This window comes from Papilio polytes, unplaced genomic scaffold (assembly GCF_000836215.1).
Source record: "Papilio polytes unplaced genomic scaffold, Ppol_1.0 DF823731.1, whole genome shotgun sequence".
Taxonomy (NCBI): domain Eukaryota; kingdom Metazoa; phylum Arthropoda; class Insecta; order Lepidoptera; family Papilionidae; genus Papilio; species Papilio polytes.
In genome coordinates this window covers 1,025,519-1,050,951 of record NW_013525473.1, presented here as the reverse complement: position 1 = coordinate 1,050,951, position 25,433 = coordinate 1,025,519, and the positions used below count along the sequence as shown (strand labels likewise).

Genomic DNA, 25,433 nt, shown 5'->3' with positions numbered 1-25,433 from the left:
TGTTCTCCTGGTAGTCGATCGCGCGGAACAGCTTTTCCTTCTCATCAACAGTCATCGCCTTCTCGAACTGTTTCACTGAGAAACGACGTATTACTTAAAAAGTCCTCGCAAGCAAAGTTATACCAGTAACCCAGATAGGGAATCAGATACTATGGACTTAATTTTACGGATATTTAGTGTCTCCAAGTTAATTAAGCCTTTTTTTAATTTACGTGCTATTTCAATTTTTATTGAATGATTTAATTCAGATCTAGTTACGATTCCCTAGTAAAATCTAAAGAAACAAATCATATATTTACTTATAGCTGTTCCTTCAGTAAGTTCTTCATCCTTGGAACTGCCTCTCGACCACCAGCCGCCAAACCAGCCACGAGATTTACGTGCTTCTTCTTCCAGTTTACCTAATCTTTCCACCTAGAAATTCGATAAAATCAATATATTTAATAGTGTTATAGTAACTGTAGTTACCAATTAAAGACTTTGAGTACAATAAGTTACGCAATAAATAATGCTATTTATGGATTTATACTAACTTCCATTTCTATCCTCTGTCTGATGACTACCAAGTTGAGTAGATCTAGTGATTTCTCAGCTTGGCAGATGATGTTATTCTGTTCAGTGGAGACTTTCCCCTTATTGGTAAGTTTGCACTGGTACGCGCTGGCATAGTCCTTGCAGAGCCGGCGATGGTTCAACATGTGCGTCCACTCCCAGTTCCTACGACGACGTCTCACCTCGTCTTCTAATATACAAGTGTACGCGAAATGCCACCATTGCTTGTAATGATTCTTGTAACTCCTTACATCGGGACGGTATTTTCTAAACAAAGGGGCTTTATGGTAAAATCTTCGGTTTTAAATACATTTTAGGTTGTAATTAAGGGGCGGTGTAATTTTTTTAAAGTTATGGTTATTGAAACTATTACATGTACGCTTGCAAATTGTGATCAATAAATAACAGAACACTGATACCGAAAGTAGTGTATCGAAAATTTTTGGTGAAACAAAACCATATTTATGTCACAACATCAATCAGTGACAGTCAAAGGGTTAAAAGGTGTTTAACTAAACAATGTCTATTATCTTTGGTATAATATAGAAAAAGTTTTAGTATAGTTTAAGTTGGGTAAAAATATATTTTTATTAAAGAAGTTTAAGATAGACCATTTTTCACAAAGCATTGAACTATACAAGAACTTTATATCTATAGCAGTTATATTCTACTTCCACTTGCAGCATTACAACTGATATACAAAATACTGGTTATTCATAGATCGCTTAGTGGTAAAAGAGTTTATATGCTTTAATAACAAACCTGTAGGGGGCTCCCTTGCTCATCCTGTCCATAGAGTCGGCAAGAAGCATCATATCTTGGTACTGATCCTTGGTGAGGCTGACGGACAACTGTTCCATGTGAAGGCTCAGTATCACCTTAGGTATGCTGAACTTTGGTGTGTCGCCCTCCGGCTTGGGATTTAATTTTAACTTGGCCGTGGCGTTAATTGGTCCCAATGCTGAAATATCATGAATAATTAATTTTATACTTCAGCCTTTCTTAAACTCAAGACTTCATTAAAGCATACCTTACCGTATTTATAAGATGAAGGTTGTGATGATTTCGTTGCGATCTCATTCTGTAGCCTGACCTTAATATCTTGCGCTTCGGACTTTGAATACAACTCTGTGGCTGGATTCCAATAAATAGCTAATCCTTCCAAATCCAATATCTAACAATAAATACGTAACAGATTATGTTTTTGTTAAAGCAATTTTATACAAAGTTTCTCTTTTGAAAACATTACGTAAGACGGGTATTATAAAAATTGGTTTCGTAAACACATAACATTATATTATCGTTCACATACACTATACTTTGTATGTGCGTATTGTATACGCGAAATCTAGGACACTAGATCTCATTTCCAGATACATTCGACAATTTTATTATTGTTGGCATCGGTTTTTATAGCTATTACTTTCAAACTATGTTTCATGAATCCATAAAAAATATTACGTTGATACTACAACCTCTTTCTTACATTAAATAAGAATCTTTTTCTAAGGCAATCCTAAGAAAAACATGTTAATAAAATAAGAGAATAATCTTGATAACCTCATCATATATTTTCCTGACATAATTTTTCGACTACTTTAAACGTGCAAAGGATAGAATGTCAGTGAAAACGATAATTAGCAACATTTTTCATCCCCAGATCTGAATAATAATCCCTTATCATGCTCTTTTTAAAAAAGTATGGAAAGAAGTACAAGAGTTGAATATTGTTACCTTAAATATTTTGGTGACAGCTTCTTGAATAACTGCTTGCTTCCAGTTTTCGTCAGTAGTATGTACAGACAAGTTATGTAACGTGATTCCAAAAGAAAAGGGTGCTTTGGGATTCGTTATACTGTCCTCGTATCTTATGTGAATATCAGTTATTTTCAATTGCACATTCTTGATTATCTGTGTAACCAACTTCTCAACGAAGGTCTCATCTAGTTTGTTCTGATCTACGGAAAGATTTATTACGTTAACTATGAAAATATGATTATGTTTAACGTTAATCTTTATCACAGATTTATAGCACACTTGTATCTCAACATCACTTTACTGTATATTAAATTTTTGAAACAAATGGAAGTGTCTTAGTAGTAAAGGCTTAATTTTGTGCAAAATTCATTAACTTATTTACATTCCAATGTAAAATAAATACTAATAATTATTAAATCAGGGACATAAGACATGACTATATTCATAAGTGCAGTTAAAAGACCAATATTCACCTATATATGATTATCAGATATTGACAAACATTAAATGCACTTAACAGACATCCATTTATAGCGAACTTGATAAGAGAAATGGCTTTGATATGCAATACCATTCTGTATTATGTTTAAAGGCACTATAATCTTATCAGAACAAAAACAATAGAATAATAGTATTATTAAATTAATGTTCAAAAATTGTATATGATAAAAGGAAGGAAACTTAATAAGTTTTATGATAACGTTATATTTAGTAAAATATTTGGTACACTCAAAATTTACTATAGTACGCAGAGCTATTACTAAACATGGTGTTTTCTTTAACAAACAAACATTATGTATATTTTTATTGCGCTACTCAAATATCTTTCTGGCCTAGGCCGTCGAAACATTGCAAAAAAACCCTGTCTTCCTGGGGCTACACCAAAAATTGTATTCTGTGCAGTAACTTCTATGAAGTTAAGAGCTGCAAAGTTATATGAAAGTTATAATACCTTTTTGTGCTTCTTTCTTCTTGGCTTCTTCAACTCTCGCCAACTCCGCTTGCTTCGACGCTAACGCCATCTTCTCTTCTTTTTCCGGATCATATTTGATTTCAGCAGATGGATTTACAATCAAGAAGAGTCGTTCGATCGTCGCTTCTACTGAAGCGCCGTACAAATTCTTCCATGGTATTTTAAGGACAAGTTTTCCTATATGTAAAAATAATTATTCATAACTAAAGACTAACTCAAGTTACTTACATGCTACATATTATGAATAAAAGTAATAGATCTAAACCGTAGAATATTTTTTTTCATAAAAGACCATTTATTAATCAGCCTGCTAGTTTAGAGTTACTGGTTTGAATTCTAGTAACATTATTCTCTCTGATAGCAAAAATTAGGGTTCATTCATTGTGTTAGCTTTTTAACTATTTTTGATGAATTCTGTATTCTCAAAAGTTATTTGTTAATCTGGGCTATTTATCAATAAATTTATTTAAAAAAACAACAACAATATTGTTAGGAAAATAATAGGAAACAGAAGGAATAGTGCAGGGTAGTTTTATAAAATATATAGCAAGGATTGGCTCGGGCGTTCAGTTGCAGTCTCTGCGCTCAGTGTTTTACTAGTCGTCATAACGGAACGTTCGATATATTTGCGTTGTCGCAGTTTGTGTGTTTTTAAGTAATTTACAAGTATCGTTAATATGGCCGTCCGTCTCAATTTTAAAGGAAGTCATTTGTGGATTGTGGAAATACCTAACAATCGTAACAATAGTGTGGGAAATTAGTGTTGATTTATTATCACATTTGAGGTCAGACGGTGCCGACCTTCGTGATATGTGTGACTCATTGCGCAACTGAACTGCCGATTTGAGGGCATGATGTCACTATGAATTAATAGGTGTATAAATTATAACCACCATGCTCTGTGCTGAATGTTAATTGTACACCTTTTTAAGAACTAGTATACTATGCAACCAATGGAACAATGTGTTCACAATGTTTATAAAATATTTTTTTTTTTTAGACAAGCAGATGGAGACATAAACCAAAAACTGTTAAGATTGAATTTAGATGGCTACAAAGGAAGCGGACTGAAGAAAATATCAATGGATTCTGTGAAAAGGAATATGCTTAAAAAAGAAGTGGATTCAGATATGACGGCTGATGATGTTTATATAATATAGCTGTTCCCGTCGGCTTCATCCGTATGAAATTATAAAAACTTTATATTATTATTTACATTTGTCAAATTCTCAATTGCAAATATCAAAATACCATACCTTACTATGGCAACTTTGCTTCCTTGATGTTGGCAGCAACTTATGGTCTCTTTCCCACATTAGGATTTTTATCCAAAATATTTACCCCTTAAGTTTAATGGCGTGAAAATATATAGCTTAAAGTGTTACGTAAGTGTAGAGCTTTTTATTAAAAAAAGAATTACTCGAAATCATGCTGTAATTGCCGACATGTTAGGCAACAAATTACTTTATTATAATTGTATAGAAGTATACATTATTTTTTGTTAACTTGTTAAGAGAATGGTAATAAAGCTAAATCTTGTATAGTAATATTACATTCTTTAATTAAAACAGTAAAGCATTAAGTAGATATATATGAGAAAATTTCTACAAATATTATTTTGTTTAAACAAATGAAAAATGTGTAAATTGTATGTAAAGTCTGGAAAAGAAAGTTACATTTATGTGTACATACTTTTATACCGATTATAATAAAATTTATTTCTTAAAGATCATACAACACTGTAATACATTTTAAAATAATCACAATAGAAAGTATATTAATTTACAAAAACTGGCACAAGAACATGTCATATTATGGCATTCTTATGTTAATTAAGTAATTTGATTAAGTCCTCAGTCCACCTAATATATAGATTTTCCTTGGACTAGACATAAGTTTTACCATAGTTTTTATCTAATAGCCTACAAATTTGAAGTAATTTAACTGATGAGTTTCATCATCATCATCATCAACATGCCTTTATCCCTTATGGAGGGTCAGCACAGTATGTGCTGCTCTACCATTCATTTCTACTAGCCATATATGTAAATCCACTAGCTTTTTAAGCATATAATCTTTCACACGATCCATCCATCATCCAAGTTTCAACAACAATTTGGATTAAATGACTGTTTCCGTGGATTAACAAAAATATACATACAAATTAGTCTTGTTATCAAAGCAGATTTAAAAGGACGGAATAAGGACAAATTGTGTAGATGCAGAAGAATTATGGTTATTTTACTACATATTTTTATGGTTTATAAGTTTTTGGAGGTATCAATATCTCCACAAGTTCTATTTACTGTCAATCATGAGGGTGTATTCTGATAAGAAAGTAGGATATTTCTTTAGGTAACAGTATGTTTTTTGTAAAAATTTAAAATACAAGAATTAGATAAAATCAAGACTATTGGTGCATAGTTCCTGCAAAATACATGAAATATCTTTTACTACCCTCAACATGGTTACAAAAAAATACAAAATATTCTATGTTATTTCTTCATTATTATTACTTCTTGTCACTGTTAATTTTATATTATTCTATTTACTTTATGTAATTGTAAGTATAAAAGGTATAGGTCTTTGTGCGACAATTCAAAAACATTGCTTTGTAGTGAATGAAAGAAATAGAAATATAATAAAATTCGAACAATTTTTAATTTAGCAACCTTACCTAGATGTCCATAAACTGTCTGGACAGGGATGTTGAGTTCTTCCAATGCATTTTGCTTCAATATTAAGTTTTCTAGCACTACGTCGCCTGAAAAAGACCCAGTCGTAAATAACAACTTCCCTACAGTGGCATGACATCACTTGAGTAAAAAACTTACCGCCCCATATTCCTAACTTTAACTGAGACCTGTTTAAATTCTCGACGTAGTCTCCGAGAAATCTATTAAGGACATCAACAACTATCGATTCAAACACCATTTTAGTTTAATAATAGTATAAACCTAAAGGTTTTAAAATATTGCGATTACTTATGTCATGGTAAGACGTAACTTCGAGTCCTATATACACAAATCACATACACTAAAAACTATTCCAAAATAACAAAACACTAGATTTTTAACAAATTGGCATATCTACGTATCATAGAAGGCAAAAGGAATTGATTAAGAAATAAATATACACTGCCGAAGATGATTTTAAGAACAGCGCAGATTTGATTTGTTTTTGAATAGAAATTAAGTGATGTCCTCTGCATTTTTACCATTGACACTACATCGATATTTTATTCCGATTAAATTTCGATACATCGAATATTTTAATAATAGCTTTTGAAAGCTGTGTTTAAGATAATCAAAGTTTATTAATTATTTAAATCAAATTGATCAGAGGTTTGCTTCGCTCGTCAGCTGTGCCCTGAAAAAAAAAAATAATAGAACGTGGTACACTCGTACATCCCAACGTTGCAAAGCAATGTTTCGATATTATTCGTGACGTCTTAACATCTCTCTTAATGCTCTAACTTATCTCTAAAAAGGTCTAGATGTTATATCTGTTTTTCTTTAATTAGGTTGAATTTAACTAGAAATATCTTTGATCAACTATTCTTTACCTATGCAGGAATCGTGTTTTTTTTTTACTTAACAAGGATTTACAGTTTGTCTAAATTAGGATGATTACTTGGGCAATCGAGTAGCGATGGATTGAGTGAAATCGAGTACAACTATTTTCAATTCTTACGCTCATAGAAGTAGGGATCAATAGATTTATAATCAAATCAGTAATAGGATATCCAAAACAAATACAAAGTATTAAGTTAAAAGGTAAGTTTTACTGATACGGTTATACATAATTAAATTGGAATAAGTTTTTATTACTGTAATCGCTATCACTATATTAGAACACATAAATAAGTAAATTCAAATTATAGTTATTTTCAGCTAATTTTGACTAAACCGATAATCGACAGTTCAGTTGTAAGGTAGGCACGGATGCCTTCACTATGATAACCGTCTATTAAGTACGGCATTAACGTTCATACTAAAGTAATTGATGCTTCATATGTGTCATAGGGTATATAGGGCAAAAAAAATGGCACACAACTTATTGACACTTTTTAATAAGTTCATTTGTTCGCCGTTTATCAATCTTTAATGAAAAATAAAAGGGTACATTTGAAATATATTTCAAATAAGCTCAGTAAAGTATATGACTTATATTAATGTATTTTACTGTGCTTAAAAATTATCGAAGAATAATTCGATACTCCAAAATAAAAAAAAAGTAACAAAATGCGACTTCACTGGCAACATTATTGTAAAGGACACAACTTACCCATGTCTCATTCTCAATTTAATAATTTCCACATAACAGAAAAACATAAAAATTCATTCCTGGAATCTCTTTCAACACTTGCAGAATATGGATGAGTTATACACAAACAATACTTTTATATGATAACATTTTTATTGAATTATTTTAACTAGTATTATGCTAAATTAATAAATCGCTTTCATTCTTCAACATTTTTGTCAGAATCAAAAATAACAAATTTTACATTTAAAAATGGTAAATACCATACAGTACAGGTATCATTTAAGCAACAACCTTTTTTTATTATTTGAGAGATTTTAAAGATATCGAGTAAGCCAAACGAAGAACCACTAAATACATTCTTTCTTTGTCATTTGTATATGTTCATCTCACTCACACTACAGATATACAATAATTCTTGAAGAATATAATATAAAAATAGCAATTTTGCTAAAAAGTGAAGCTGGAATATTTTTAGAGGTTTATAACATTACAAGATATATTGGGGTAATTAAATATATATAGTTTTGACACAAATACATTTTAAGTAATATACACTGGTCAAAATATAATAAAAGATAACAATTATAATTTCAGATACACATAGATACTGTATTTCAAGTGGAATTACATTTGCACTTAGTTCTATCAAGTTATCTTAAATTAAAATTTTTACTTAACACCATTAACATGCTTGCCATTTTCAATGACAGTTTTCTCTTCAATTAAACTTAAAGACGACACTGAAAGATCTTCTTCATCTGAAACAATAAAATGATTATTCAAATAACTAATAAACTCCTATAACAATGTTAGTACTTTAGTAGCTTTTAGTTGTACTAAAACTGTTGTTATTCTTTGAATAAATTAGTTTGTAAAAAACATTTAAATGTAAATGATGATTAATGTATTCATATTGATGATTTTTATAAGAGCTGGTATTTGATGACAAGATAGATATGATTATTTCCTTGCACTATATTTGAAAGACAAGATAATAACCATATAATTAATTTAAATACAAATAGGACATTGATTTGATTCATATCTGATATTAATTCCAATATACTGACCTGAGCTAACATCAGACTGATTCCTGGGACTGAGCCTGCATCCTTTAGAGAGATAAGATTTCAGCTTTCCTAGTGAGGCTAGTATTAAACTGTAAAAAAATACATTTTACGATATAAAAAAATTCCAAGTTTTATTAGACATGAAGCTACATATTGTCCCAAGATTATTACTTAAGTATATTTCCTTTAATTTAATACCCTCTTTCACGCAATCTATAAATATAGAGAAAACCAGAAACAACAAAAAATTATAAATGTAAAGAAAGTCCAAAACAACCCTGGGATAAGTTAAAGTTAAATATTATGTAATTTTTGTTTACCCACATAATTACCATCGATATTGAAATATATTTACCCCATGAAGGGTGGGCTGGGTGAGAGCGGCCTGGAGAGGTACTCGGGGTGGAACTGCACGGTGACGTAGTAGGGGTGTCGGTCGACGAGCGCGACTTCCATGCGCGTGCGCGTCTCGTCCTTGCCCACGAAGCGCAGCCCGCCCGCCTCCAGCCGCTCGATGTACTCCGGGTTCACCTCGTACCGGTGCCGGTGACGCTCCTCGATTATATCCTTCTTATACAATTGTGCTGCAAATGACATTTTTAATATGAATAATGTAGATATATTAAAAAAAACTAATTTGAAACCCTGGACAAAGAGATACGCTTTTGTCAATTTTACATTTCCAATTATCTATTTATACTTTACTTTTTAGTATTTTAGGAGCTTGTCCCACCAAATTGTAAATTGTCTGATAATAATCCAACATGTAAAATATGTGATGGATATATCGGATTTTGTTCCCTTATCTAACAGTGACGTCTTTTAAAACTATATGAGTCAGTATCAGCCATTGGTGGGACAGTCCCTTGATATTTGATCTTGTTAATTAGCATCTCAGATAGCCAGTATAAATACTGAAATCCTAAATGTCTTACCATTTGTAAATTTAATAAAAACCTCTAAATAGTATTAATTTTGCAATGAAGTTATATTTTATCAATACTAACATATTAAACTAGATTCCAAATATGTCTTGCGTTTGCCCAATCTCATTGTACCGCCAAGATTCCCGGGATGGTGTTCCGGCATATCGATGACCAGTTTGTCTTCACAATTGGGATCTACTTCTGTGCTATTAGCTCCCTTCAGACCGAGGACATTTCTTGCAAACTCTATTACAGCAGCTTGTAGACCTAAGCAGATGCCCAGCATAGGTTTCTGGGTTTCACGGCACCATTGAGCTGCTTCAATCTTTCCCTCCATTCCTCTTTGTCCAAATCCACCAGGAATTATCACCCCACTAAAAGAAAATACATTTAAATTAGTCTACTCTAGATTTTATTACACAGATTAAAAAAAAAGCATACTTTGATAGCAGATCAAATTTAAATATCAGTAAGTAATTGGACTGCTATACATATACTAGTATTATAAAGAGGAAAGATTTGTATTTTTGTATGTATTCGATTCACTAAAAACTATTGGACTGATTTCAAAATTATTTTTTTTAATTTCACACGGACGTAATCGCAAGCAACAGCTAGTCTACAATAATTACATAATTAAAATAAAAATACTTACTCGCACTTACAAAGATCCTGCCAAGCCTTATGATAGCTAACAGGGTCGTCTATCTTCGTCTGGCGCTCCAGAGAAACGGCTTCTACGTACGTGAGATTAAGTCTGTAGCCCGCCGCTATAGAGGCGTGCTGCAACGCCTTAGTAACACTTGCATAGCTATCCTCCAACTTCGTGTACTTTCCTACTAAAGTTATGTTTACTTCTTTACGTAAATTCTCTACCCTCTTTGCTAGATTACGCCATTTCTGCATAAATCTGTGAACAAATACTTTTATCTTAATGTCATTATTATTTTTGGTCTGTTTTAATCAGTATAAATCATTTAGTTATTTCGTTTTTACCCAAGAAAATAAGACAGACAGATATATAGTATTATTTGAGTATGGTTATAGTAATTATATGATCTTACGAAGTTGCTAAGTATATTTCTTTGAGGAAATATCAGCTAAAACAAGTTTAGTGTAGTATAGTATGTTCAATTTATATCAGGAAGTTTCATTATTGATGACTATAGATATCCAAGGTCTTTGTAACTTTAGAATAAATAAATACAATTAAATAAATTAACCTGTGTTTAATTTTTGCAGAATGCTACGACAAATTCAGACATACTCTATTTTTTTAAATAGCATTATATTTTAATGAGTATTTAATTGACGTGACCTGAATGATAACATTAGTAACAATTATTGTTTGTTATGAGGAAGAAATATATTTATTTATTGCTCTCAAATTGAGGTAGCTTATCTACCTAGGAAATGTTTTATTTATCTAAAAATGTTACTTCACCATACATAAACAAACGTAAAGATCGTTGTCTACACAATATAGTTGTTACGTTGTTTAAGTCGCAACAAAATTGTTGTAACAAGGTCATGATTACGTATGTTAGTGCGTGTTAAAAATACCGCACACGATAATTTACAGCTGAATAGAAATCAATCATATTAAATTAATAAGTACTAATAAACTTTATAATCCGTTTTTTTAATGTTTACAAAGAGCTAGAAGCAAAAGTAATTAAATGCATTGAACATACTACACTTTGCTATGACATCATAGACATTTAAGACATGAAATTAAGGTCACTACATCTTCTTTGTTGTGAAACCTAGTTTTAGACTCTCAAAATATTTTTATTCTCTAAGGAGTTCATTATTATTTTTACCATTATTACTCGTATTAAAAGATTTGTAGTAATCACTAATCAGCCTTTTTATACTTGACATCTTGAACTGCTAAAAACCCCATAAAAGAATGCATATTGTTCTTATTCTAGGAGGAAAAATCTTACCTTCCCGGGCGAGGCACGGACATATTCAATTGCAGCCTTTCATTGAGATATTGCACCACACCCTGCGCTTCCATCAGCAAAGGTACATGATATACTGAACTCAGATCATGTATGCATATAACCTGATCGAGAATGGTTAGAATAAGGATAAAGAAACAAAAAATTACATTAAATTTTGATTTAAATATATTTCTCTACATCATATAAGGAATTTAGTGATCTGATAAAGTCTTTAGAAAAAATGCGATTCCTATTCTCTTGTCTATATTTTTGTTGCCATCATTAATACTTATAATTTTTTACTTCTAAAAAACAAATTCCTCATTTGCCATATTCTTTCATAATATTTAACATTTAAAATATTTGTTGAATATATAATAATATTGTTTATATACCACATCATAACATGATGTATTGTTGCATTGATTTGCAAACCAATATATATAACAATTGTTGTACAAGTTTCAAAGCATTATATTTTTGTTGTATAGCTAATTGTTTCATAATAAATGTAGAATGCAATACAAGTTACAGTAATTTTACAAAAAGCATAATTAACTACAGATTAAATAAGATTTAAACCCATCTAATAAAAGGGTTCCATATTGAAATAGATAAAAAAACTATTCAAAATCTAATTCTGTAATAAATCTATTTATTTTAATATTTTTTTTTTATACAAGCTACAAGCCAAAGCCAAAACTAATAATAACATAGAAGCATATTTAATTAGTTTTCTTAGTAGTTTTCTTTACTTATGAATTGTACATACATGTGAACAGATATTTTCCTTTTCAGAGATCTGTTAAAAATAAATTAAATGGAACTCAAAATTTACTTCTTTAGTTAAATTAAATATTAAAAAACTTAATTTCATTCTCTTTTCAAATGGCTGGTTAAATTTATAAATAAAATACCACTTTTCTTCAATTCTTGGCATAAATAAAACTTTGCATAATCTAAACAAGGATTGGCGGCAGGCAGGCGGCCGACCGCAAAAATAAGTAAGCCAAAACAACAAGGTAAAGGTTTTCGATACTCGAAATTAAATGAAAACCCGGTGTTCATCGAACCTACGGGAGATGATAATGAATCTAAACAAGGATCATTCTTAAAGACTAACAAACATAATAATGGTAATACACATTAACCTAGATTACTTTAAAGTTTTAAAAGATGGAATAAACTCACCTGTTCAGGTCCGACATGACAGAAATTGGAAATCTTTTCTTTGACTGTGTGATTGATAGGTATTTCAGAACGGCATAGAATCAAATCAGGCGATAAGCCAAGTCCTCTAAGTTCTCTGACTGAGGATTGTGTAGGTTTTGTTTTTGGTTCACCTGTTGATTTTGGCTGTAAAGAATCCACAATTTATATTAATAATTCAAGGTATCACAAGTAGGTAAAATGTATGTGGCAAATTGTTGTTTTTTTTTGAAATATTGCATATGGAATTAGTATAGGATAAAGGTAGCAAAAAAGCCAAATTTTACCGGTTTCATAAATGTGAAAGTTTAACACCTGAACAGCATTTTTTTTCACCTGGACATAGTTACACAGCTATTATTTTTAACAAATTAAGTATATTAATAAAATACTACTTACCATCGGCACCAAAGAGACATGAGCACAGCAGAAATTTTCTCTTTTTACTCTAAATTGGAATTGTCTAAATGCTTCAACAAATGACATTCCTTCAATATCACCTATTGTTCCTCCCAACTCAATAATGCACACCTTAGGCGCGGAATTGTCTGGTGTAACAGGAATATGAGCCACTCTTTGCACCCATTCTTGAATAGCATCCGTTATGTGGGGAATCACTGTTGACAATAGAGAGATAATAATTCTCTTTCTATCAAGGGATAAATGTGTATATTTAATATGTAACTAATAATCTGACAGAGCGATGTTTACCTTGAACAGTCTTTCCAAGATAGTCCCCACGCCTTTCACGTTCAATGACCTGTTGGTAAATCTTCCCAGTCGTGATATTATTGTCCCGATGCAGTGTGATATCCAAGAAACGCTCGTAGTTGCCAAGATCAAGGTCCACCTCACCTCCGTCATCAAGCACGTAAACTTCACCTAGAAAATAAAAATAGAACGTGTTATGTTGTCGCACTTACTATGGTTACCACGCGGTGTATTTGTTTTGCAATTTAATTAAATAAAGCTTACCATGTTCATATGGAGAGAAGGTACCAGCATCAATATTAATATATGGGTCGATTTTTATAGACGTAACATCAATACCACAGCTCTTTAAAATTGTCCCGAAAGAACTTGCGATGACACCTTTCCCTACACCGCTGATGACACCGCCAGTTACTAAAATGTATTTCATGTCCGGCATTTTGGATTAAATTTCTTCTACTAGCATCGTTACAGAATTTTTTCTTAAATTCAATTCTATGTGTGAAATAGAATCGTTATAGAAAATTAAGTAGAACCAATCACACATGTGCCTGCTGCGTCAAACTCACACTGCGCGCCAGGTTTTAGTTTTTAGTGTTGCCAGCCATTACCAACATCGGTTTTCTCGTAACTCGATTCACCATCCAATAGTATGATATGTTATACCTACGTACTATTTATATAACTATTCCTTGACATGATTCGCTCCTGCATCTTCTCTCTGGTCTTTGTCAATTTGACAATTGTCAAAGTGCTTTCTTTACGAATAAAGGTTTTGTTGTGAATTTTAAGAAAAATGCCTAAATACTATTGTGATTATTGCGATACTTACTTGACGCACGATTCACCTAGCGTCAGAAAAACCCATTGCACAGGGAGAAAACACAAAGATAACGTAAAATTCTATTACCAGAAATGGATGGAAGAACAAGCACAACATCTTATTGATGCTACGACAGCCGCGTTCAAAGCTGGTAAAATTGCTCAGAATCCATTTGGTAACAAAGGCGCAGCCATACCTCCTCCATGGGATCCTTCTGTTATGGCACAAGGAGGACCTAGGCCACCAGTTCCTACGCCTGGTGGACCTCCAGGGATGTTACCACCTCCAGGAATGGGTCCAGGCGGACCTATGGCTCCTCCAATGATGATGGGACCACACGGACCAATGCCGCCTATGATGGGTATGCGGCCACCTATGATGGGTCCTTTGATGGGACCTATGGGACCAATGGGACCGATGGGTCAAATGCGACCACCATTAATGAATGGACCACCAATGAATAAATAGTGCAAAGTGGACAATTCTAAATGAACATTATAGACCATGTTATTTAGAAAACTTGAGGTGTTGTGTGTTTGAGGTTATATTACTTACAGATGTAAATAATATATTAAATATACATAATTTTAATGAATATCCATAAAGATTGTTGTAATGTTTAAAACACGTTTTAAGAGAGAATTTGAGATATAGCATGTCCTAAGGTTCTTGCATAAATGCAACATATAACAGCAACTGGAGTTGTTACTTGTGCAAGTTTTAAAGTCATCAATAGGTCTCAATAATGTTTGCTTACACACATTTATAAAAAAATATGTATATGTATAGTATTTACGAGAAGTAACTTGAGATTTTCCTAAATAACGAACTAGTTTACAAAAGGGAACTTCAAATCCTATTCTAAGGCACACATCCTCTTTTTGTAAGTTGCTACATAAGATAATTTTGTAAAATAAAGGAATTTCAATAAATTACTGTTTTAATATGTCAGTACATCATTTATTATAAAAAAAAACATTAAAAAAACAATGGTATAAAAACTATCACATTACACTATTCAGCTACAGAACTGGATGGTGGAGGTACTAAAGTTCTGTTTCTATTGTATAATGCTGTCATCACAAGGTCCGAAAGCAGGAGACATATTGAAATAATCGGTAACAAGCCGCTTAGCACCAACGGAGCACGTCTTGTTTTCCTTACTAACTTAAAACCATTGAATACTGCAATTGATAATGATATTTGTAGTGTACAACAAGCAACCAATCCATACATTTGTAGAAAACGAGACGCATATTTGTTCCGTATTGCTCCAAACACAAAGATGCTGAGGAAAATGTATGTAGTAAATATGGTAACAGGAGCAATAAGAGAATGCGTTATACCCAATGGTGGTGAAGACACCTCGTTAATCAAGTTAGCTGTATTCAGTACAATTGTGAGAAATCTAATTTTGATTGAACAAGCTACAACATTCATTGGTTTCTCTTAGTGTTAAAATTGCATTATTAATAATCTTTGTATATTATTATTTAATGAGTGATATTTGCAAATTATGCAATATCTTAGCAAACTTCTTGATTTAATTTGTGGCACTTTGAATAATAAGACATTTCAAGATTTGACAGTTAAAATAATAGAATATGGAGAAAAAATTATAAGCACAATGTCAAAATAAAATCTCAGAGTAGTTATGAACCTGCAGGTTGTTAATCAACCTGTAATATAAGAGAGTTTTCTATTGATGGAGTTCGCAAGAATCACCAAGGTACCAATTAGAGAAAGGCCACATAGATAAATAGATATTACTATTATAATTTATTATTTTGGGTGATACAATAGCCGCTAGTTAGCTGATGCATGTGTTGTATAGCTCGGAACTTTTAAGTTTATCTAGTCTATTTTTAAAAGTGTTGACTGTTGGATCCACTACGCTATCCAGAGATTCTCACATGTAATTCAATAAATTGTCAGGCATTTCATTCCCCCTTGATCATTGGCCTTCCTCACATCCCTAAGTTAGATCAAAGGTTGGCGACGCATATTCTAGAAAACATAAACGTAAAGGATATGAAGAATAAAAAAGTCAAATCATCATTCAACACATTTATTATTTTCCGAATAACTTAAAAACTTTGAAAAATTGAAAACACTACATTCATAGGTAAAACCTATTAATTATTCAATAAATACTTACTCGCTAATTTGTAACCATCGAATTATATTATTATTATATTAGAAACAAATATTGGCCCCATTAGAGCGACAAAAAACAGTAAAATTTTGAGCTCGAATTACCATTTCCGGTAAAAAACACTGGATTTAAAAAACATTTCGTGCTTTCAAAAAAGATTCAAAGCATGAAAGACTAGATTAAAGCTTCTATCAATTTCATTGCTATATTTACAAAACAGATGTTATCAAACAATTTATAAAGCACCGCTTTAAGGCTTTCGGACTATTGGGATCATCATAAAGCCGTTTCTAATGTTGTCGGAGAAGTTTTTCCTCTTTCAGGTGACGTTTCACTTCTCTTAGTTCCTGCGGGGCCTGACGATGTAGGACTTTTAAACGACGTAAATTTAGGAGGTGATGATTCAGGCGATGTACTGAAAAATTCTGCCCGCTTCGCTTGTAGTATCTCTGATCTGGTTAGAACATGGCATTTGTTTTGATCGGCGTTCAGAGGGAATACACCATGATCGATCGATTCGAGGAAATCGTTTTCAACTTCCGGAGTCCTTTCTGAAATCGGTATAAGATTTCTACGAGCACCAAAATGTTGATTAGTAACAATTGGTATGGTTTTAGATGGCGGGCTGACTGGAGAGGCGTCCTGTTTTTCACCGGAGCTGTTAGACGTTTCGTCCTCGTTATTAGCTTCAGGTATAGGCGTAGAAAGTACATCTGATCTCGGACTAGAGAAACGCCATTGTGATTTAGGTGATAGTAATATTTTTTGTGTATTTTTGTGTTCTTTTATTAAAGCGCTTGTTCTTCCTGGTGACGTAGGTTGATTGTTAGACTTGATAGTTTTTCTATGATTGTATGTTTTTGGCGATCCGCTGAGATCCAATATGTTAATCTGCGATCGGTTACCGGGTGGAGTGCCGGGTGTTTTTTCTTTAGACAGTTTTAATTGTTCCACTGCTGATAATTTAGTTGACTTATTTTGTGGATTTAATGTATTAAGTTTTACACTGTGTTGTAAGAGTAGTTTTTTGAAATCAAGTCTTGAAGTTTGAGGAATCGGTCCAAAGCGATCAGCGCATGTGCTCTCTTGTTTTTGTATACCCGGTAACAAAATCGGGGCGGCTTGGGGAATCATCTGTCTCTCAGTAAGAGACCATCTGCTTCTTGGATCGCCTAAATAACCAGTTTCAGGATAACGTTGAGAACCTTTACTGTACAAGGATGGCTCCGAAGGCACTGGCGATAAACTCAACGTGGACAAAGCTGGTGACTCTGACCTCTCAGGTGGTTCTTTAATATTAAGTTTCTTTTTACTTTTATGGATAACTGCATACAATTCTTCATTTGTCATAGTAGATTTAACCGGTGACAACAATTTTGTGCTAATATCGACTGTATTTTCTTTACTAGTAGGAGTGGACGATTTAAACGTTCCTGAATTTCTAGGATCTATTGGAGAGATCTTTATTGATTCAGTATCTGCGCACCGCTTATCAGCTAAGAGGTGTACATCTGCGACTGTTGTTTTCTCAGAAAAGTTTCTTCCTCGACTTTGATCATGAACGGGTCTTTGGAAATTCTGATCAAATGGCATTCTCTTGGGAAGAGTCCAATATTTAGGTTGGCCTCTTTGAATAGGATTTTCATAATCCATGATTCCATGTCGACCTCGCAGATGTGCCGTGTGGGGCCGATGGAGAGTGGGATTTATTGCATTAAGATCAACTGATGGTCCATTGTTTTGCGTTTTTCTGGTTGTAGTTAAAACGGGTTTGTCAGCACTGGCATGTCGAATGTCTGGAAATGGAATTATATAGATTACATTAGATTTAAACACAGTAATTAGGCTCCACATACCCCTTTATTTGATATATCTGTATACTCGTAAATACAAGATGCAATTAGCTCTTTTAGACGTACATGTATAACTATTTTTATGTTTTAAAATGTTATATAGCTAGTTAATAATGACATCTAATATAGTGAACGTTTTCATGTTTGTGGACAAAAAGGACGTTTTCTCTTTTGTAAATTGACTGTCTCAGGAAGGAAATGTTTTTAATATTTTTAGTAAATTTGCTAATTACATCTTGAAATCTGCAATAGCATCTACATAACAATACGTACGAAACATACATACAACCATTTCCGCAAGCTTCTTAATGCATACGTTGTTATAACGTATTTGTAAAATGTTTGAGGTCTTATTTGATTTGGCAATATGGTGATATATTTAAATAGTGCATGGGTACGATATAACAATTCGCATCTCCAAAATGTTTGATATAATACTGTTAATGGGCTCAAATATGTTAGTTTTTCATTATTTACTCGTAACTAAGCTTTGTATGGTTAGACAATTAGATATGTGCATTTAAAGAGAAGTTATTACTTAATTATAATTTATGTAGCGGTTAACAGGCTGAGATAAAAATAAAACTTAACTAAAGCTATTATGAGTATAATCAATATAAGAAAATGTTAGGAGTGTAATTCTAAGAATGTTCATGCATATGAATATTGGACATGCCAAGAAAGCAACAAAAACTTTACCTTTGAAGAAGATGGCGTTAACAAAGTCGCAACCATTGGAAGCAATCTCGTTCACTGTGCAAAGCGATGTAGGATGAGTGTTTGAACATAACCCGTGGGGTAGACAGCAACAATAAATGTCCTACAATACTTCACTATTGTGTCCATTATCGTAATACTTGTGTTGATTTAAAAATTATCGTTGTCAATTTTTTTAGTTTACGGATGATAACGATTTGTTGCAAAACAAGTGTTTAGATAATGGAAACTCAGATTTTATATAAATATGATAAAAAAAATCAAAATTTATGGGCTATTTATTGTTGCGTTCTCGAATAACCATTGTCTGATTTTTACTTTTGTCTTATCTTTCCAATACAGCGATACCAAGTTATTTAAATTAGTTGTGTTATAGTGCCTGTGTGTTTCGGATGTAACCAGTTAATTGTTTTATTGTTAATCTTTTGTCATCTTAAAAATTCTTTATGTACACATCCGTAAGTTAAAGTAATAATTATAATGTGCCTTTTTATTATTTTTAGACTGTAGAACGAGATCTGTTATAAATATTTATTGTGGTAGAAATCAGCATTTTTTTTTTACTTTTTATAACAGAACCATTCGGTCATAACAAATTTTTTGAAGCTGTGTGCAAGGTGATAGTGAGGTGGGGGTGAGACACGAAGGAGTGACAAATGAAATAAGTGCAATAAGTTCACAATAAATCTATTATTATTTACAAAACACAAAAGTCATACAGAGTAACACCATGCACTTACACACGAAGAACGTCTGTCGTAAGCTGTGCACACTGCGGCGATATAAGCCACCATGCAATATTTAATTCACAAACAGAACGTACCTAAATAAAATTGATTCTATTTAAATGGCATTTAACGGCAAAATAACTAAAAGGGTAAAATCTAAAATTCATAAATCCTAATAAACAAAACAGATAGCAATGAACTGGTCAATAATTATCACAGAGACAAATAATTTGAAAGAAATAAATAGGAAGACGCGATTGAATATTCATATTGGACGGATTTCTTCCATTTCGTTATATGACTAAAACTTAACAATTTAATAAAGTACATTTGTAATATAAAAATATTAGATTAAAACATTTTACAATTCTTTTATTAATCTACATATAAGCGTATTAGACTTGCGAAAAGGTACAATATTTAGGTAACAGAAAAAATCGGATATGTTAAGTAACATAAAATTGAATTTTTTATATTTACCAAATCTCAGTGCCATATTCAGATTCAGAAATTGATAGAATACGAGCTCTGTGCTTCGAGCCATCTACAGGGATAGTTACTTTGCTACTGGATGATGTATAGGAAGGAGGTGAGTGCAGAATGCAAATGTCATCGGGGCTAGAATCTAAGATAGCGGTTAACATGTCTATAGCAGAATCCCTCGTATTAGGTACAAATGCAATAGATTGTCTTTTCGGCAATGGCGTCGTCAAAGGGCTCAATGTTAGAGCGGATAATTGAGACTCGAAACTTCTAACGGGAAAAGAATCGTTATCAATACATTCACACGTACTCAAGTTCTCGAAAATATTCTTTTGACCGAGTTTCGGAGATACTGTTGAGGGATAATTAATTTCTTCTCGCAAAAGATCCGCTGCAATTTCAGCTTGGATCATTTCAAACGAGTTAACTTTTTTCGCTCCATTGCCAAAGCTATCTAATTTGAGTAGCTTTTTTATTGGCATAAGCGGTGAATTTGCTAGTTTATAACTATCGCTGCGCTTTACCTTGTTAGTGTGTGATTTAGTTACATCGATACTAGTGCTGATCGGATCCCCGTTAGTTTCATTTGCATTTCTACCTGTAAACATTCTCATTACTTCGGCTACTTTACTGCTGCCTAATATATTGAACTCTTGTTGACATTTATTTTTTAACATGCCCGGGGTTTGGAAGTTGGGTACAAAAGGAATAATGTCAGCATTTGAATTTAAGTCATCAGTTGCTGGTTTAGGCTCCCTTGTAGATTTAGGACTTTGGGGTTTTGAGCAAATATGATTCTTACCTGCTGTATCATCTTTCGTCGGAGACAAGCTGACACCCTCTGCATCATGTATGTTTACGTACGCCCCAGTTCTGGTTAGAGCTTCAACTACTCGCGGTGGTTCTGGATTACTACTGGATACTTTAACTGGTTGCGGATCGGTAACAGGAGTTTCAGTAACTGGGGTCGCAGTTATAATGGTGCTCGGTTTAGGTGTCGGTAAAGTGACAAATTCAGTAGTGATTTGGCCGTGTCGGTCTGTAGGCGCTTTGATTATCATTTTACCTAATTGTGGGGACGTAGGCTTGCTCGATGGCGGAGGAGGTTCATAGGGAAAATCAGTTTCATCTGTTATTTGTACAACGTCTGCTTTCTCTCGTTGTATCGTCAAAGTTGTCGGACAAATTTCCTGAACAAAAGGACCCGGTTCAAATGTAGTATGGGCGCCTTTCCTACGTTTTAACGTATCCGACAAATAAATGACTTGACCATGAGAGTCGAGTGTTACTTTAGCACCTTTTCTTTGTATCTCATCCAACGCAGCAGATGGTTTTTCTTCAAATCCGGCTTCAAAATCTTTATTTTCATTTAAACAATTCGGTAGTTCGTTGAGTGATACATATTCGGTTTCTGGGAGTTTTCCTGATAGTACAGTCTGCAAATTTTTCCTTACAATGTCATTATTTCCGTAATTGCCTCCGTTGATACATATTTTTTGATTATTATTTTTAACATCCGCTATGGTCACATAATCACCAGTATCATACAAATGTTCTACTTCTTTGGCCACGGGGGATTTTTTGTTTGATAACTTATGAGGGAGCACTCCTTTTAACTTGCACATAAGATTGTTAAATGGTTGTCGAGCAGGTTTAGGAAGATTTTGATACTTAATAGTCGGTTTTATTGACTCCACGCAATTCTTATTTTCCTTGGGCTTGTCGTCAATCGGTGGTAAATCAAGTTTTGGTCGACTTCCCGATTTAACGATGGTCTCAGCTGTTTTTTCCGATTCTAATTTTTTACTAGATCCTGAGTCCTTACTATTTTCACTTTCGTCATCTGAATTGGTTGGAGTGATAACACACATTGACGGAATTCTAGAACTGTTAATTGTTGTTTTGTATCTTATTCGCTCAATTCTGTCAGTGCCTTCAAGATCAGATGATTCCGAATAATCTTGTTCCGAGAGGCTATTCTTACCGTGCGCGCTGGAGACCGAATCTTCAATAGGTGAACTAGAGGTGTTATGCCCTGAGTCTGGTGAACTAGTGCCTGTACTTTTCTTTGCACTTTCGAGATCGGTTTCAGTATGTATTTCAGCGACAGCCGTTATACTCCTCTGATTTCCGATACTTCGAGTAATAGTAATAGCAGAGGTCGGTATATCTCTTATTTCTGGGGAGGAATGGTTATTTCCTTTTTTGTCCGTATATGGTCTAACTGGGTTATATCGTAAACTGCTAAAAGGAGATTTAGAAAACGAAGAATTTGCGGTTCTATCTAAACTAGCATTTGCACTATGTATATTGTTGCCTCGGTTTCTATTCATTATGGTTAAAGAACTTTTTCTCTCTGGGACTGTTGGTCCTATTACTAGTGAACGATCGCTTCCTGCAGCCATCAAAGTCGTGCAAACAGTACCTGCTGAGCTAGTGGTTGTACTTGTAGATCCTTTACCAAATAATTCATATTCGTTTTCTGCGGTTAAATTTTGACTATTTGACGAGCTAGATAAAGCTGTGCTAGTATGTAGCGGAGTGCTGGGAGATACTTCTTCTTCCTTCAAAGTTTTTAAACCAGAATCCATGTGGAACGATGTATAGTAGCCTTCTGTATCGCAAGAAAACTCTGAACTTGTTTCTAAGTCTTCATGTAAATCGTGTATAATATCGGGAGTTAGAGTGCCTTCACTAGTAACACTCCCAGAACCAGAATTATTGGGGAATCTCCTTCGACTTATGATGGAACTTGGTGGTCCATGATGCAAATTAAGGGAATTATTCGATGTACCAGCAGAGGTCGTGCTTTTAGGTGGTACTGTGGTAGTTGTTATTTCTGATCCTATACTTGTTCTTCCCGATTCAGAACTGGCTGACCAATTACCGCTCGATGAATGTGGTTCATCTTTTCCGGTTCCACTTCGTCTTAAGCGTCTTTGTGTCGACGTCCCTCTTAATTTAACACCGTTGTTGATAGTTGCCGTAGTTTGGACGCTAGTTGGTACTCCTATACTCTTTTCTGAGGATGAATACGAGGCACATCTTTGATGTGTCCTTCTATCTTCATCGCCCTGACGTTTCTTTCTCATCGTAACTGTTTCTTGCGTTTCGGCATTTTCTACTCGCGGCGGAGATTTTGTATCTACAGTTTTTTCATTTTTACTTGTTTCTTTGAAGTTATCTCTGCTGGCACTCGGTGATCTTCCAATTAATTTCAGTCTGTTTTTACCCCATTGTTTCAAACTATTAAAGTGTCCTTTCTTCATAATAGGATCAATGGGGCTTTTCTTCAGCAAATCACTTGATCGTGATCTGATGACTGTGTTGGTTTCCTCAGTTTCTTCAGAAGCCGCAGCATTTGTAGTATCACTATGATAAAACAAACCAAGCAAAGCATTAGTCACACGCTAAGGCATATCTAGAGATAACAGTTTAAAAGAAGCCACTTCGTCCTGTAACAGTGGAATCTTCTAAAGAAATCATTAATCATAAAAGCTAATGAACAAATGACACTATTAGTGTACAAGTGCAACATTGATTGTCTTTGTTTTGTTTATTTACTTTGTTAATCATACGTTAAGGAACAATGACAACCAGGAAAAGAAATGTATTCACAGAAGCACGAAATTATTATCAAGATGTTAAACTGTGCCAAAGATTTTAACTGAGCATTTAGGCTCCAAACTGTACTGTGCTTTATGGGTTATAGTCGTTAATTGAAACGATGAGATTACATTATATGTGTTTTCTTATATTTTACTGGTAATAATATAATTACATTTTGGACATGTAATGTAACCTCTTGTGTACGGTGCAAACTAAAAGCTTACCCAGCGATAGCCTCTCTAAGCTCTTTCTGATCTGTGCCGGATATGGTGTTTCGTCTTTTACCCCGTGGTTTCCTCGTGCGGGTGCGTCGCTTAACCGTATCGGTTTCTCCAGGCCCGGTCTCTATGTGTAGCGACTTACGCGAGGTGCACATTCTGTCGAAGAATTTACCCGATGTGTCTATCGCTATGACTTGTGGAGGGAATCTGAAAGTTATTTTAAAAAATCTGTTAAGATCACAGCAAAGGTAATAATAATACAATAGTCAGGATGCGTTTGTAACTAATCTATAGTCGAGATGAAAGCTAATGACAATTGAAATTTATTTTTCTGGGAGGAATTCACTTACTTAGAAGCGATGACTCTAAGCTGTTCCTCTGGACTTGGCAGTCTGTGGTCTATGGGCTCGTCGTCACCTGAACCCCATTCGGACAACTCGTCAGGTGTAAGCGTGACGCCATTTGCTATGCGCATAGATGCATCCGGCAGTGCTGTGACATCACCAATAGCTTCCTTCGACGTCCATTTCCGAAGCTGTTCTACAACCGTTGGCTGAAAATTGCACATTTCATGTTAAAAAAAGGTTGCAGTTGTTTTATTTGACTGTTATGAAACTATCAAATTGTTGATTTACATAAAATGTATGCTATAGAAAAATATGAAAATAAAAGCAGCAAAGCGTTATGTATGTCTTACTCTTAGACGATCGCTTAATTATGAACAGTTTATTAATTATTAAATTATTAATAACATAGTTTCTATACTCACAATGTGCGTTTCAATTTCATCTACTTTCTGATAGATGCGTCGTCTTTTCGTACTGAGTACAGGCGTGCAGATCAGGAACTGGGAGTACTGGGAATCTCGTCTCATCTGCTCCAGTAAGGACGCGGACAATCGGTCTGTCGTCGCCTTATCGTACATGTTGCGCAAGCTTGCCGGCCTGGAATGTACGTAGTACTTTACATTACTTGTATAAGCTTCCGCGTTGTTTTCTATATAGCAACCGTATGGCGGCTTATGCAAATCACATTGTATAACAAGGGACAGAGAACAAGATCTTATTTTCAATGTCAAACCGATTTTCACATACTAAAGTGAACACACAGACCGAGTCGTTGGAACTGTTGATGAATATATTAATTTTGAAGTATTTTAATTTTATATGCATAACATGTTGGTGCATAAGCTGATCAGTCATGTTTCTATCAGATATGGGTTTGAAAGATGTGTCCCACATTACGGAATTAATAGTTTTGACTTCCGGATAGACCGTTACAAACCAGTTGAACTCTCTAGTTGTTTGGTTTAAATTATTTCTACCCACGTAGTAACTATCTGTTCATATATTGAGGCATGATTAAGAACTAACATGAGACGTCTTATTTAAGTGTCATTATGAATTAATTTCTAACACTGACTGTCT

The 25,433-nt window shown here is 33.6% G+C and overlaps 4 protein-coding genes across 5 annotated transcripts in view; 1 reads left to right on the top strand and 3 right to left on the bottom strand.

The window, feature by feature from the left end:
• The window catches only part of LOC106103455 (vacuolar protein sorting-associated protein 13C), a 35,812-nt gene extending 29,339 nt beyond the window's left edge, over positions 1-6,473 (bottom strand). Inside the window, exons 1-9 of the mRNA XM_013283234.1 lie at positions 6,118-6,473; positions 5,961-6,047; positions 3,263-3,460; positions 2,287-2,510; positions 1,588-1,726; positions 1,315-1,513; positions 534-819; positions 300-414; positions 3-75 (exon numbers count right to left, since the gene is read on the bottom strand). Of these exons, the coding sequence (XP_013138688.1) occupies positions 3-75; positions 300-414; positions 534-819; positions 1,315-1,513; positions 1,588-1,726; positions 2,287-2,510; positions 3,263-3,460; positions 5,961-6,047; positions 6,118-6,217 (1,421 nt within the window). The 5' untranslated portion in view covers positions 6,218-6,473. The remainder of the gene's footprint in view (positions 1-2; positions 76-299; positions 415-533; positions 820-1,314; positions 1,514-1,587; positions 1,727-2,286; positions 2,511-3,262; positions 3,461-5,960; positions 6,048-6,117) is intronic.
• Positions 6,474-7,352: 879 nt separating this feature from the next.
• Positions 7,353-14,006, bottom strand: LOC106103732 (CTP synthase). The gene is made up of 10 exons (XM_013283577.1): positions 13,682-14,006; positions 13,418-13,588; positions 13,106-13,323; positions 12,689-12,853; positions 11,498-11,619; positions 10,204-10,458; positions 9,630-9,922; positions 8,978-9,206; positions 8,623-8,711; positions 7,353-8,310 (listed from the first exon to the last, which is right to left on the bottom strand). Exons 1-10 carry the CDS (start codon positions 13,854-13,856, stop codon positions 8,222-8,224), a joined length of 1,806 nt encoding a protein of 601 aa, XP_013139031.1. The 5' UTR covers positions 13,857-14,006; the 3' UTR covers positions 7,353-8,221.
• A 129-nt stretch (positions 14,007-14,135) lies between these two features.
• LOC106103733 (U1 small nuclear ribonucleoprotein C) lies at positions 14,136-15,186 on the top strand. The gene has a single exon (XM_013283578.1). The coding sequence runs from the start codon at positions 14,214-14,216 to the stop codon at positions 14,706-14,708; it is 495 nt and encodes a 164-aa protein (XP_013139032.1). The 5' UTR covers positions 14,136-14,213; the 3' UTR covers positions 14,709-15,186.
• Positions 15,187-16,300: 1,114 nt separating this feature from the next.
• LOC106103658 overlaps positions 16,301-25,433 on the bottom strand; it is an 83,017-nt gene continuing 73,884 nt past the window's right edge. Inside the window, exons 3-8 of one of the 2 annotated variants that reach the window (XM_013283469.1) lie at positions 24,776-24,950; positions 24,357-24,559; positions 24,010-24,213; positions 20,979-23,548; positions 18,948-19,001; positions 16,301-18,191 (exon numbers count right to left, since the gene is read on the bottom strand). In XM_013283469.1, the coding sequence (XP_013138923.1) occupies positions 16,672-18,191; positions 18,948-19,001; positions 20,979-23,548; positions 24,010-24,213; positions 24,357-24,559; positions 24,776-24,950 (4,726 nt within the window). In that variant the 3' untranslated portion in view covers positions 16,301-16,671. The remainder of the gene's footprint in view (positions 18,192-18,947; positions 19,002-20,978; positions 23,549-24,009; positions 24,214-24,356; positions 24,560-24,775; positions 24,951-25,433) is intronic. The other variant, XM_013283470.1, reaches the window with a different exon arrangement.

Coding starts and splice junctions, on each gene's coding strand:
- LOC106103732 (XM_013283577.1), bottom strand. CDS start 13,856: ATGCCGGACATGAAATACATTTTAGTAACTGGCGGTGTCATCAGCGGT. Junction 11,620..12,688: donor GTCATGTCGGACCTGAACAG/GTGAGTTTATTC, acceptor ATTCTCGATCAG/GTTATATGCATACATGATCT. Junction 10,459..11,497: donor TCCGTGCCTCGCCCGGGAAG/GTAAGATTTTTC, acceptor ATTTGTTCACAG/ATTTATGCAGAAATGGCGTA.
- LOC106103733 (XM_013283578.1), top strand. CDS start 14,214: ATGCCTAAATACTATTGTGATTATTGCGATACTTACTTGACGCACGAT.